This window comes from Mobula hypostoma, chromosome 20, assembly GCF_963921235.1.
Source record: "Mobula hypostoma chromosome 20, sMobHyp1.1, whole genome shotgun sequence".
Lineage (NCBI taxonomy): Eukaryota > Metazoa > Chordata > Chondrichthyes > Myliobatiformes > Myliobatidae > Mobula > Mobula hypostoma.
The window spans coordinates 2605554-2620595 of NC_086116.1; the positions used below are offsets into that span (position 1 = coordinate 2605554).

The following is a 15042-nucleotide window of genomic DNA, read 5'->3' on the forward strand; positions in this document are numbered from 1 at the left end:
AGGGAAGATTTCACAGCTGTGCGTTGACAGGACAGCCCGGAGGGCTTGTCTACAGAGGCCATATGGGTGGAGCTGAGGAACAGGAAAAATGTGACCACATTAATAGGGTTGTATTATAGACCACCCAATAGTCAGAGAGAATTGGAGGAGCAAATCTGTAGAGAGATAGCAGACCGATGTAAGAAACGGAAAGTTGTAATAGTAGGAGATTTTAACTTCCCACATATTGACTGGGACTCCCACACTGTAAAAGGGCTAGATAGCTTGAGTGTGTCAAATGTGTTCAGGAAAGTTTTCTAAATCAATATATAGAGGTACCTACGAGAGAGGATGCGGTACTTGATCTCCTATCAGGGAACCAGACAGGTCAGGTGACAGAAGTATGTGTAGGCGAACATTTTGGGTCCAGTGACCATAATGTCATTAGTTTCAAGTTAATTATGGATAAGGATAGGTCTGGTCCTCGAGTTGAGGTTCTAAATTGGAGAAGGGCCTATTGTGTGGAAATGAGAAAGAATCTAGGAAGAGTTGATTGGGATAAGTTGTTCTCTGGCAAGGATGTGTTCAGTAAGTAGAAGGCCTTCAAAGGCAAAATTTTGGGAGTGCAGAGTTTGCATGTTCCTGCCAGGATTAAAGGCAAAGTTAACAGGCATAGAGAACCTTGGTTTTCAAGGGATATTGGCGATCTGGTTAAGAAAAAGAGAGAGGGTAAAAGAGAGAGGTATAGCAGGTATAGGCAACAAGGAATGAATGAGGTACTTGAAGAGTATAGAAAATGTAAGAAAATACTAAAGAAGTGTCAGGGGTTTCTTCTTTTATGTTCCTGATGAGGCTAACCAAAATGGCTTCTTTGTTATGTTAACTGCTGAGAAAGTTCTCTCTCTAGCAGCTTGTTTGGGTTATATTACTGATAAGAGCATTGTATTCACTTGCTAACCAATTGGGATAGATGTTATCCTTTCTTGTGTGTCTGTAAGCTATTGTTTCGCAGGCTTTGGAGCAGAAGGTGATGGGGACAGAGAGAGGAGGCGCGATGCTGTAAACTGGGTGGCAGGACGGATCCCAAGCGGGAGTCTGAGGCCCAGGGTGTTCGGCGAGGAGAGGAGACGAAGACAGACGTGTGGAGCGTCTGGTCGACCACCGTGGTTGGTCCCGGGGGAGGGTCGAGGTGGTCAGAGGGGATCAAATGGTGGAAAGAAGACTCCGTTAATTGAGCTCCAACTGTTGTGCACGAGTGGTTGAACTTTGATAAGTTTGGCGCCTTTTACTTTCCTTTTATATTTTATCTCTATTAATTACATAGTTCCAGTAAGATCTATAAAGCGTAATCATTTAATCGCATATGACGTATTGTCTGATATTTGGCGGGGTGGGTACATCACACAGCATCCACCCAAACTCGATTACCTAGTTTGGTGGGGCCGAAGGCTGCTCCCCCTAGACAAAAGTGAGCTGAGCGAGCCTGAGGCCTACCAGGGGGTACAGGAGGAAATCAGGAAGGCAAAAAGAAGACATGAGGTTGCTTTGGCAGATAATGTGAAGGTAAACCCAAAGGGTTTCTACAAATATATTAAGAGTAAAAGGATAGTAAGGGACAAAATTGGTCCCCTAGTGGTCGTCTATGTGTGGAGCCTCAGGAGATGGGGGAGATCTTAAACAGTTTTTTTTTGCATCAATATTCACTCAGGAAACTGGCATAGCGTATATGGAAGGAAGGGAAACAAGCAGTATTGTCATGGAACATATAGAGATTAAAGAGGAGGGGGTGCTTGCTGCCTTACAGTGAATAAAGGTAGATAAATCCCCTGGGCCTGACGTGATATTTCCTCGGACCTTGAGAGAGACTAGTGTAGAAATTGCAGGGGCCCTGGCAGAAATATTTAAAATGTCCTTCGCCACGGGTGCGGTGCCGGAGCATCGGAGGGTAGCTCATGTTGTTCCGTTGTTTAAAAAAGACTCCAAAAGTAAACCAGGTAATTACAGGCCGGTGAGCCTGACATCGGTAGGAAAATTATTGGAAGGTGTTCTGAGAGTTCGGATATACAAGTATTTGAACAGCCAAAGGCTGATTAAGGATAGTCAGCATGGCTTTGTGCATGGTAGATCATGTTTAATGAATCTTGTAGAGTTTTTCGAGGGGGTTAGCAAGAAAGTAGATGAAGGAAAGGCTGTGGATGTTGTCTACATGGACTTTAGTAAGGCTTTTGACAAGGTCCCACATGGGAGGTTAGTTCAGAAGGTTCAGACACTAGGTATCCATGGACAGGTTGTAAACTCGATTCAAAATTGGCTGTGTGGGAGAAGACGGAGAGTGGTAATGGATGATTGCTTCTCAGACTGGAGGCCTGTGACTAGTGGTGTGCCTCAGGGATCTGTGCTGGGACCATTGTTGTTTGTTGTCTATATCAATGATCTAGATGATAATGTGGTAATTGGATCAGCAAGTTTGCTGATGACACTAAGATTGGAGGCATTGTGGACAGCGAGAAAGGCTTTCAAAGCTTGCAGAGGGATCTGGACCAACTGGAAAAATGGGCCAGAAAATGGCAGATGGAATTTAATGCAGACAAGGGCGAGGTGTTGCATTTTGGAAGGACAAATCAAGGTAGGACATACACAGTAAATGGTAGGACACTAAGGAGTGCAGAGGAACAAAGGGATCTGGGAGTTCAGATACATAATTCCCTGAAAATGGCATCACAGGAAGACAGGGTTGTAAAGAAGGTTTTTGGCATCCTGGCATTCATAAATCAAAGTATTGAGTATAGGAGTTGGGATGTTATGGTGAGGTTGTATAAGACATTGGTGAGACCAAATTTGGAGTATTACGTGCAGTTCTGGTCACCTAACTATAGGAAGGATATCAGTAAGATTGAAAGCGTGCTGGGAAAATTTACTAGGATGTTGCCGGGTCTTCAGGAGTTGAGTTACAGGGAAAGATTGAACAGGTTAGGACTTTATTCCTTGGAGAGTAGAAGAATGAGGGGGGATTTAATAGAGGTTTACAAAATAACGAGGGGTATAGACAGAGTAAATGCGAGTCGGCACTTTCCACTTAGATTAGGAGAGATAAATGCGAGAGGACATGGCTTTAGGGTGAAAGGGGAAAAGTTTCGGGGGAACTTCTTCACTCAGAGAGTGGTGGGAGTGTGGAACAAGCTGCCATCTGACTTGGTAAATGTGGGCTCACTCTTAAGTTTTAAGAGTAAATTGGATAGGTACATGGATGGGAGAGGTCTGGAGGGTTATGGACTGGGTGCAGGTCAATGGGACTAGCGGAATAAAGTTTTGGCACAGACTAGAAGGGCCAAATGGCCTGTTTTCTGTGCTGTAGTGTTCTGTGGTTCTAATAATGTGAATCAACCACCTCAGAGCCCATTCCCTAATTACCATCCTCAAGACACTGCAAAGGTTGGGAAAGGGAAACAAATAGGCGTATATGCATCAAATTGTTTAAAAATATTTCAGCAAAACACTTCAGGTATTTTATTTATACCATGTAAGTGCATGTTAATTTATTATAATATCAAGAGAAAAATTAAAATGTAAACAAGAAATGGGAAACATTTCTTTTAACTTTCTGTAGAGGATAAACACTGTAGCAGTGTACCTCATGTAAAGTTATACCTGCTTAGTACAAAAAAAATGAACTCCAGTAGTTCTGCGTGGCTTTCCTGACAATCAACAATGCAAAACTTATCCTAACATTGAAGATAAAAGAACGCCAATTTAATGTGCCTTACCTGAGCATAGAATGCTAAAACCATTAAATGTCTACAGATGGTATAAATGTAAGTTGTACCTAAAAACAGAGAGATATATCAATACATTCTACAAACGGAAAGATACATTTAAACTAATGATGCTTAATTAATGGCTACTTTTAAGGAAAATACACTATTGCTTTGAAACAATTGACAACTTAAAGTAATAACTATTTTGTCTTCTGCATTTAAATAATTCAGGAAACATGAGAGGCATGTTCAGTTTATATGCTACTTGCATGATACCACATTTAATTTTATAAAATTGTGCTATTGCAAAATTAAAAAGGACAATTATGAACCATTGATTTAATGTTATGGAGGTATGGGTTCAACGGCTAAAGTAAGTTCATAATAAAGTAGCTATCAATGTACATATCAGGATTGGTCCAGAGAGCAATAGCAGTAAAATTGGAGTTAGAGCAAACACACAAAATTTTTTAAAGTAAAACAAGTATTAGAAAGGAACATTATTCCTGATGAAGTACTTACTGTGACAGTACTTACCACAGTACATGTAATAGAATATAAACTCAAAGTAGTTCCTAACAGAGTTTGGCATTATTGATGGTTATAAAATTAGGTAATGATATTGAAATTACAACAGGACTGACATTGCTATATGCCATCAAGTTGCAGGTAAAACCAATGCTGCCACTAATAATATTTCCTGATGAAGCAGCATGTCTTCTTTGAAATACATATTGCCTCCTGAACTTTCATTATTTGGAAAGTTGTAACAGGCAGCAGGGGTTGATGGAAGAAAATCTGTCAACTCTGCAAGTTATCAACCAATTCACTTTATGAGCTGTATCACTCCAAATTACTTCACATTAATGTATCATACAATAAACAGTAAATAAATATTTACTCCCAATACGAGAACAATCTGCAAAGCTGCCAGATAGCCCTTTCTCTACAATGGTGCAAAGTGCCATCTGTCAAAATCAGAATCAGGTGTATTATCACGGACATACATTCTGTGCCACTTCATTGGATCTATCTGTACACCTGCTTGTAATGCAAATATCTAATCAAACAATCATGTGCCAGCAACTCAATTCATAACAACCAGGGCATGGTCAAGAGTTTCAGTTGATGTTCAGACAATGGGGAAGAAATGCAATCTGTGTGACTGACTGTAAAATGATTGTTAGTTCTAGACAGGGTCATTTGAGTATCTCAAAAACTGCTGATCTCCTGGGATCTTCACGCACAAACTCAGTTTCTAGAGTTTACAGAGAATGGTGCAAAACACAACAAAAAAAATCCAGTGAGCAGCAGTTCTGTGTGTAAAAACGCCTTTTTAATGAGGAAAACATGAAGGCAGCAGTAACTCAAATAACCACACGTTACAACAGTGGTGTGCATTAGAGCATCTCTAATCACACACGTCGAACCTTGAAGTGGATATGCTGCAACAGCAGAAGACAGCACAATTTCATTCCTATATCTAATGAAGTGGCCCCTGAGTTTAGGAGATTGAGCAAATCCCTTGATAACTATGAAAAGGTTAGGAGTACTCTTAAAGAGGAAATAAGGTGAGGGTATAAGATAAATCTGGCAAGTTAGGTTAAAGAAAATCCCAGAAGGTTCTATAGCAACAGTATATTAAAAAAATATCTTGAGAGAGTAGATCCCATTAGCAATCAGCAGGGCTGGCTATGCCTTGAGCCATAGAAGATGGGTGATTTTTAACGAATAGTTTTCCTCACTGTCGATTGAGGAGAAAATAATGGTTGCTCAAGAGATAGGGAAAGAAGTGGAGATGTTTTAAGAAAACATTCATATTACCAGGGAAGAGGTATTTGCAGCCTTACAGTACATTAAGATGGATAAATTCCAGGGCCTGACAAAGTGCATCCTCGGACTTTATAAGAAGCTAGAGAGGAAACTGCAGATGCCCTTAGGAGATATTTGCCTCATCAGTAGTCATCTGTGTAGTTTCCAAAGACTGGGAGGTGGCTAATTTTGCACTGTTGTTTAAAGTGGATAGTGAGGACAAGCCAAAGAACTACACCAGTTGTGCAGAAATTACTGGAAAGAACTCTGAGGGACAGAATCTAACAGTATTTGGATAGACAGAGCCTGATTTGGAAGAATCAGCATGACTTTGTGTGTGGAAATTAATGCTCAATGAACCTTTAGAGTTTTTTGAAGTAACCAAAAAGGTAGATGACTATAGGGCTGTGAATGCTGTCTATTCAGACTTTAGCAAGGTCTTTGCCAAGATTCCACATGGTAGATTGCTCTGAAAGGTTAAGTCTCATGGATTAAAGGGAGATCTATTTAGGTGAATTGAAAATTGGCTCGGAGGCAGGAAACAGAGGGTAGTGACTGAAGGTTGTTTCTTGGAAAGGAGAAATGGAGGCCAGTGACTAATGGTATTCTGCAAGGGTCAGTGTTTGGACCCTGGTTATTTATTATATTTTTATGTAATTGGTTTGGATGTGAATGTACAAGGCTTGATCAGCAAGCTTGCAGATAGCATAAAATTAAGAGATGTTATTGATAGGGAAGAAGATTATCATTGATTACAAAGGATCTCCATCAGTTCGAGAAGTTAGAGGTGTGGCAAATACAATTCAATACAAATAGGTGTGAGGTGATGTATTTCGGAAAGTCAAACCTGCATAGGACTTATACTATGAATGGTAGGGCACTATGGAGTGTAATGGACCAGAGGAACTTTGAAGAACAAATTTATAGTTTGTTGAAACTGGCAAACAGGTAGACAGAGTGGTAAGAAGATGTTTAGCATGCTGGCCTTTATCAATCGGGGCACTCCACATAGGATTGAGGCCCTATGTTGCAAAGGTGTAAGCCATTGGTGAGGCCGCAATTGGAGTACTGTGTAGAGCTTTGATCACCCTGTTATAAGATAAACTGGAAGAAGTGCAGAAAAGATTTATTTTTATTTTAGTTTATTGAGAGATACAATGCGGAACAGGCTTTTTTGGCCCACCAAGCTGCGTCACCCAGCAACCCAGCAATTTAACCCTAGCCAAATCACAGGACAATTTACAACAACCAATTAGCCTGCTAACTGGTACATCTTTGGACTGTGGAACGAAACCGGAGCACCCAGAGAAAACCCACATGCACACAGGAAAAATGTACAAACTTTCTTACGAGAAAGTCCCCAGGACTTAGGGTCTGGTGTTACAGGGAGTTGCTGGCTAAGCTAGATCTTTATTCCTTGGAGGTGTAAGAGTATGAGGGACAACCTTACTAAAATGTTTTAAATGATGAGAGGTATGAAAAAGGTGGATGGTAACAGTCTTTACCCCAGGGTAAGGGAGAACAAAAGTAGAAGGTGAGAGGGGAAAGATTTAGAAAGGACCTGGGGTGAAAACATTTTCACACAGAGGGTAATAAGTATATGGAACAATCTGCCAGAGAAAGTGATTGAGACAGGTACAATAGTACATTTAAAGAACACTAAGAGAGGTATATGCAGGGGCAGGATTATGGGCTGCATGCAGGAAATTGGAACTAGCTGATTGGGCACCACAGTTGGCATGGACTTGTTCGCTGAAGGTTCTGTATCCACGTTGTATTTTTCTATGGCTTTAACTTCCTTTCTTTTGACTATTTTTATAATGTTCTTTTGAAAACCATTAAAAGAATCTGCTTACACAATTCTCGGGCTGTGCATCCCATGTGAATAATCACAGAAATGTCTTTAACAAGTCTATATTGTTATTTATAAACAAGTAACATTATTTTTCCCAAAATAATGATTAATGTTGAGAAATTTCTCAACCTCCAATATAGAGCGACCCGCAGGTAGTTATCCACCATGATCAAGCAACACACATAGAAGCTGCTGGTGAACGCAGCAGGCCAGGCAGCACCTCTAGGAAGAGGTGCAGTCGACCTTTCAGGCCGAGACCCTTGTTGTTTGCTGTTGTTTGTTTATCCACCATGCTCGTTTCTTTTGTCCACTTAAAAACATAACTGGTATATTCTTTGAAGAGAAAACCTTTCTGCACTATGGAAATTTCTACACCATGCCTGCAGCTTTCCATTATGATCAGGTGATAAATAAGATTCCATTCCAATCTTACAAACCCAAAAACCATGCTTATAGGCAATTTAGAAAAATAAAAAAAGATAAAAGGAAAAGTTGTACCAAACTTGTACCAGTAATATTTAGATACTCTAACAAAGTAAAATAATTTTTGGCTTCTCAATAAATAGGAGTGTACAGGCAATAATCTCTTTTAATAATGTAAATTTGTTATTGTTTTTGAAAAGCAAGAATAAAATAGAATACCATTGAAAATGATCCAGAAAAGATGTTCTTTAGGCAAGGCAACTTGCATAATAAGTCGAAGGAAATTAAGAATACTCCTGCACTTCTTTCTTGACTCCAGATTCAATAGTTTTAGATCAACTTTTTTCACCATTTGGTAACAGCAAACACTGTACATTTGCAGCGCATGAAACTACAAAACAACAGAATAATATTATAAACAATTTGCATAACTAAAGTTATTTCAATTACTATCAACTCAGCCTTCATCCTATCAGTTTTGAAATATAAGTACTTACATATTCCTGAATTATCGAATGTATTTGCTGCAATCTCTCACATGGCAACAAAATGATTCATTTCACTTATGTTGGGCAAGTATTATACCAAACGTGTATTCATTAAAGCATTTGCCTCTATTGATATTACTGGCACTTACATGTAATATTATTACACAAAAGAAAACAAAATCAGAAGTTAGATTGCAAAAAAGGGTAAGGACTTGTTATCAATTAATTGCCTGAACCTTTTATTTGCAATCCAGAAAGCATAAACCCTTTTCACTGTCTGCTAATTTAAGTTATCATAGCATGCAGTCAGCAATGTCAAGTTACTAAGTAGCTGCATACATCAGGAGGGAGGGAGTGAAAAGCTTATATTGGTAGTGGCTATTACGAGACCTTACTTAAAGCATGCCTATACATCTAAAAAGATGTGCACTCTAGTTTCAAAAGGATGGGAAATGGAATTTTTTTTTTTAAAAAAAAAGCTCCCTTCAGGAAAGTGCTACTAGGCTATAAAACAAAAACTTCATGCCACCTTGAAAGTTTCTTCTCGAGGCAGTTAATCTAATCAACCATTCCAGTTAGCCCATCTCTGCACTGCACTATCAACACTTTAAACCACTTTTTATATCACTGTTTACATGCTGGAAGTTATGTATTTATGCATGGTTTATTCCATATTTATCCTTCAACTTAATTTATTATATAACTCTTTATAACTGTTCAATGTTGTTGTTTTTGTTGCATGTCATACAACATGCCATAGCAAATTCGGAATACATGTAAATATACTGTATATGGCAAATGAAGTTGCTCCTTCATTCTTGTTACCATTCCAGACATGGCACAAGCCAGGAAAAAAGTGGCTCCTGATTCCAGAGCTCTGTATAAAAGGATGAATTGAAGAGCATATACTTTATAACTATCATCAGCCCCAAACACGTACACTCAGAAAGCTGTGGAAACCTGTGGCCCTGGAGGTTAATATCAGGAGTCAAGTTCTATCAGGGCTCCAAGAACTAGTGGTCAAAAATTAGTAAATGTATTTTCAAATTCAATTTTCCAGCAACCTACTCTATCAGCCTCAGATGTTGTTCAGTCATTGCCTATCATTCACCTCTCAGCAATCTCTGTTGGTTCCATCACAATCTTGCACGTTTTATTGTGCTACCAATATCACAATTATATTTCACACTTTGCACATACTGCCAGCTTTCCAATTAACTAAATACAAATTTCATTCTTCAACATGTTTCTTTCTCTGTTTCAGAACAAGAGTGCATATCCAGTAGCAATAAGAGTCATTCATTGGGGTCAGTACCTAAACATGACCTTACTCCAATGAACAAGTACTACCAATCATCAGTGGGACAACCTGCATTCTTGCAGATTGTCTAAGCCTGAGGAAGTGATGATTTTTATTTAGAGATACAGCACGGTAACAGGCCCTTACAACCCAACGAGCCCATGCCATCCAATTAAACCCAGGTAACCAATTAACATACTAAAACGTACATTTTTGGAATATGGGAAGAAACCAGAGCACCTGGAGCAAACCAACATGGTCACAAGAAGAACGTACAAGCTCCTTACAGTCATTGGTGGGAATTGAACCGAGGTCAATGGCACTGTAAACCAGTGGTCCCCAACCACTGGGCCGCGAGGAAACGATATGAGTCAACTGCACCTTTCCTCATTCCCTGTCAGGCCCACTGTTGAATTTGAACGCACGTGAGGTCATTACCCACACACGGTCATCAGTCAGTCATTAACCTACAACTACTCGATGAGTAAAAAAACAAACATGGCTTGAGAGTTTCTTTGGAAGAGATGGTAGGAAGCATAAAAGGCCTAACAATGATGATAACGCAGAGAGAGCTGAGGCTGAGACTGCAAAAAAAAAAAGAAAGCTTCCTTCAACAGAAAATACGACGAGTCGTACATAAAATATGGCTGTATTGCGATTCGTAACTCGCACGCTCCAAGCCCCCTGTGTGTGAAATGTGGAGACAAGCGGTCTAATGAGGCAATGAAGCCCTCTAAGCTGCTTCGGCACCTTGAGTCCAATCACCCTGCACTTAAAGACAAACCCGCTGAGATTTTTGAGCGGAAAAAACGTGAGCAAGCGGGACAGGAGCAAGTGCTGAGAGCCACCATCTCCACAAATGCTGCTGCTCTGACAGCATCGTACTTAGTGGCTAGCCGTATTGCTAAGGCTAAGAAGCCTTTCACTGTTGGTGAAGAATTGATTCTGCCTGCTGCCAAGGACATGTGCCGTGACTGTTGGGAGAAGCTGCAGCTAACAAGATGGCACAGGTTTCTCTTTCAGCTACCACAGTTTCAAAGAGAATCGATGACATAGCGGAGGACATCGAAGCACAGCTGTTGGAAGGGCTTAATGAGTCTGGTTTCACTATTCGAGTCGAAGAGGTTGCTCCTCAATGCCAGTCTACACACTGTGTCACACACAGGGAAATGCTGGCTAGCCAAAAAATCTCACCTGATCTTAACAGCATATTGAGTGATGTTGTTGAAGTTATCAATCACATCAAAGCAAAAGCCCTTAACTCACATCTGTTTGAGCAGCTTTGCAAGGAAATGGATGCAGAGCACAAACGCCTTCTCTTTCACACTGAAGTCAGGTGGCTATCAAGGGGGAGAGCCCTGGCCAGGGTTTTTCAGTGACAAGGAGTGGATAGCAAAACTCGCTTATCTGTGTGACATCTTCAACCTGCTCAGTGAACTCAATTTGTCACTTCAGGGGAGAATGACAACTGTCTTCAAGTTGGCAGATAAAGTGTCTGCTTTCACAGCCAAACTGGAACTGTGGGGACGGCAAGTGGACAAGGGCATATTTGACATGTTCCCAACATTAGCTGGGAATTTGGGAGAGACTGAGGCTCACAGCTGGTGCGCGAACATCTATCTTCGCTGTCGACAGAATTCGAGCGTTACTTCCCAACTGCAAATGATCTAAGACGTGCAAAGGAATGGGTCCGTGACCCATTTGTGAATGTCCCCGGTGAATCATCCATGTCAGCGCGGGAAGAAGATCAACTCCTCGAGCTTGCAAATGACGATAGTGGGCTGAAAAGTATATTTGACATAACATTTCTGCTGGCATTCTGGATCAAAGTCAAGGCTGAATATCCTGAGATAGCCACGAAAGCACTGAAAACGTTGCTTCCATTTCCAACATCATATCTCTGCGAAGCGGGGTTTTCTGCAATGAATGCAACGAAAACTAAATTGCGGAATAGACTGGACATAAGGAACCCCCTTATGACTTATAACCGACTTATCACTATATTCATGCGAGGAAAATATGCGCTGTGTGTTTCATATTAAATTCGTTAGATAAACCCTTTTAGAAACAAAATTGAGTGCATTAGCACTGATAAGTGACTTATAGTTGACTTATCACCTATATTCCGGTCGTGATTAACACCCCCCCCCCACAGTCGGCCACAAGAATATTGTCAATATTATACTGGTCCGTGGTGCAAAAAAAGGATGGGGACCCCTGCTGTAAACCATTATGCTAACCGTGCTGCCCATAATGATAGTGATGATACAATTCCTTGGGCACAAGTGCTGGCTTGTCAAAGGGCAGGGTTACCTACAAATTATGGTGCAGAAGATTGAAGCAAGATTATGCAGAGTTACGTAGAATGAAATGTTTGGTGCACTGACAAGTCTTCTAGCAGGTCTTGTACAAAATCAAGGACCATGTCAAATTAACTTCATGGTCCTTGATTTTGTACAAAACCTGCTAGAAGTTGGAATCGACTTATTCGACTGTAGATCTATAGAATGTACCCAGCAGACTACACTTTCTCTCCCAAAAATCATAGACTGTGACTGGCAGAAATGGCTAGATCTGATACAGACAGAAATAAAGAGCAAGTTACCAAAAGTCAGTAAATTCAGCACTGAGTCCTGAAGCCTACAGGGGAGAAAGACACTTAAAAAAAGGGGTTAGAGTTAAGTGGGATAGAGAATTCAAGTGGCAAACAATTAGAAACTCAGGGTCACTCCTGTAGATTTATCCAAGTACTCTACACTATCCAACATCATCTAACCTGCCCTGCTTCTCCTTCCAAAGATGTTGCCTGACTTGCTCAGTGATTCCAATATATTGTGGTTTTATTTCAGACTTTCATCATCCGCCACATTTTTAGTTTTGGATTTAAAATACTTTATCAGCATAGAATAAGGGATCTATTGTAAATAGAGACGGGGGAAAAAAATCAGTGGATAGACCATGATAATAAAGTCACAAAGACATGTCTCAAGCATTCAGTGGTAACAAATATATATAGGTATTTTGCATTTCTTGTCATAAAAAGACATTTATGAACATACCATAAAGCTGGAATTATCCACTTCAAGTCCATTTACAAAGAACATGACTTTAAACTTCTCTATGTCTGTGATATCATCCATCCGGAAGGAACCAAATTTCTGCAGGTATCGTCCATAACATTGGCATGCGGCCAAGTTATATTGCTAGGAGTTCACGCCAACATTAGAAGACAACAAGAGATTGGAAAAACAACTTATTATTTAAATAGAACAACACTACAACATTTTGCAGTACAGATGGATCTGGATATCTGAGTACATGTGTGATAGCATTCAGATACAAATAAATAAGAAGATTAGCTAATTGATTATTGGCCATTATTGCAAGGGTATGTAGTATAAAAGTCAAGAACATTTACTACAAACTTCTAGGGTATTGATGAGAACACACCAGGAGGATATATACAGTTTTGGTCCCAAGTTTCACTAGGTTGATTTACCAGATGAAGTGGGTTTCAGCAGGTCAGGAAGAGACCTGAGAGGTGATGTTTTTGAAATGGAGATTCTGAGAGGGTTAACAGGGTACATACCAAGAGGGTGTTTTTCCTGGTGGGATTATCTATAACTAGGAAAAGCAAAAATTAGCAAAACAATATAAACCTGCTAGTTAAAAGCTGGTATTGATTTAGAATAACATTTAAGATTATGAGGGAGGAATTTCTTCTCTCAGTTGGTGGTGAATCTTTGGAATTCTTGACCCCAGAGAGCTGTGGATACATTCATGGTAGAGATTGACAGACATTTTTGCTACAAGGGTTAGGGCATGTGGGGACAGACAGAAGGGTGGTGTTGATGTCAAAATTGCATTCAGCCGTAATTTCATTAAATGGTTCAGCAGGCTCAAAGGACTAACTGGGTTACTTCTGCTCCTGTTTCAAAGTTCAAAGTAAATCTATTATCAAAGTACGTATACCTGATTCTCTGATTCACTTTCTTGCATTCATATAACAGAGAAATGCAATGGAATCAATGAAAACAACACAAAAACTGACAAAAAAGCAATATGCAAAAGACAAACTGTGCAAATAAAAGTAAATAAATAATAATGAGAACGCACATTGTAGAGTCCTTGAAAGTGAAACCATGGGTTGTGCAATCAGTTCGGGTGGGATCCAGTTGGAGGTGGCAGAAGTTTCCGAGAATTATGTGCTGGACATGGAGGCTGGTGGGGTGCTAGGTGACAAGAGGAACCTAGAAGTTCCACAATGTTTCTGGGACAATGTTCTGTAGACAGATGAGACAAAAGTTGAACTTTTTGGCAGAAATGCACATTGCTATTTTTGGAGGAAAAGGGGGACTGCATACAATACCAAAACTTCATCCCAGTTGAGAAGCATAGTGGAAGGAGCAACATGGTTTGGGGCTGCTTCAGTGCCTGGACAGTTTGCAATCATTGAGGGAACAATGAATTCAAAATTGCATCAAAACATTTTACAGGAGAATGATAGGGTAGCAGTCCATCACCTGAGGCTTAATAGAAGGTGAATAATGCAACAAGACAATGAACTGAAAGACAAGAGTAAATCAACAACAGAATGGTTTAAAAAGAAGAAAATTTTGTTTTGGAATGGCCAAGTCAAAGTTCTGACCTTAATCCTATAGAAATGTTGTGGAAAGACCTGAAGCAAGCACTTCATACAAGGAAGTCCACCAATGTCCCAGAATTGAAGCAGTTTTGTAAGGAGGAATAGCCTAAACTTCCTCCAAGCCGATGTGCACGACTGATTAATAGTTACCAGAAACGTCTGGTTGAAGTTATTGCTATACTGGGGGTGGGGAGGGTGGTCACACCAGTTAATTAAAGCAAAGATTCACATCTTTTTCCAACAAATAAATGTATTATTGGATCATTTTTCTCAACAAATAAATGAATAAGTGTAATGTTTTGTGTCCTACTTATTTCTTATTTAATAGAGTTCTCTTTATCTAATTTAGGACTTATGTGAAGATCTGATCACATTTTAAATCATATTTATGCAGGAATAGAGAAAATTCTACAGGGTTCACAAACTTTCTAGCACCACTGTAGAAGTTTGTCAAAGTTTTAGATTTAGTTTTAGAACCTGTGCAAAGTTCTAAACTGGTAGAGGCATTCTTTGTGATGGCACTTACATGCTAGTCCCAGGACAGATCCTCAGATATGATACCACCAAGGAGTTTTAAAGTTACTGACCCTCTCCATCTCTGATGCCCTAATGAGGATTGGCTCATGGATCTCCATTTTTTTTCTTCCAGTAATCAATAATCAACTCTTTGGTCTTGCTGACTTTGAGTGAGAGGTTGTTAGAGCACCATTCACCCAGAATTTCACCCCTCCCCACCTGTATGCAAATCCGCACTTTTGATTCCGCCAACAACAGTGATGTTGTCA

The 15042-nt window shown here is 40.0% G+C and overlaps 1 protein-coding gene across 1 annotated transcript in view; it reads right to left on the bottom strand.

Annotated features, from left to right (window-relative positions):
* Positions 1–15042, bottom strand: part of LOC134359153 (cilia- and flagella-associated protein 54-like) — a 510505-nt gene that overhangs the window by 483012 nt on the left and 12451 nt on the right. Inside the window, exons 3-5 of the mRNA XM_063072102.1 lie at positions 12672–12815; positions 8044–8215; positions 3744–3802 (exon numbers count right to left, since the gene is read on the bottom strand). Of these exons, the coding sequence (XP_062928172.1) occupies positions 3744–3802; positions 8044–8215; positions 12672–12815 (375 nt within the window). The remainder of the gene's footprint in view (positions 1–3743; positions 3803–8043; positions 8216–12671; positions 12816–15042) is intronic.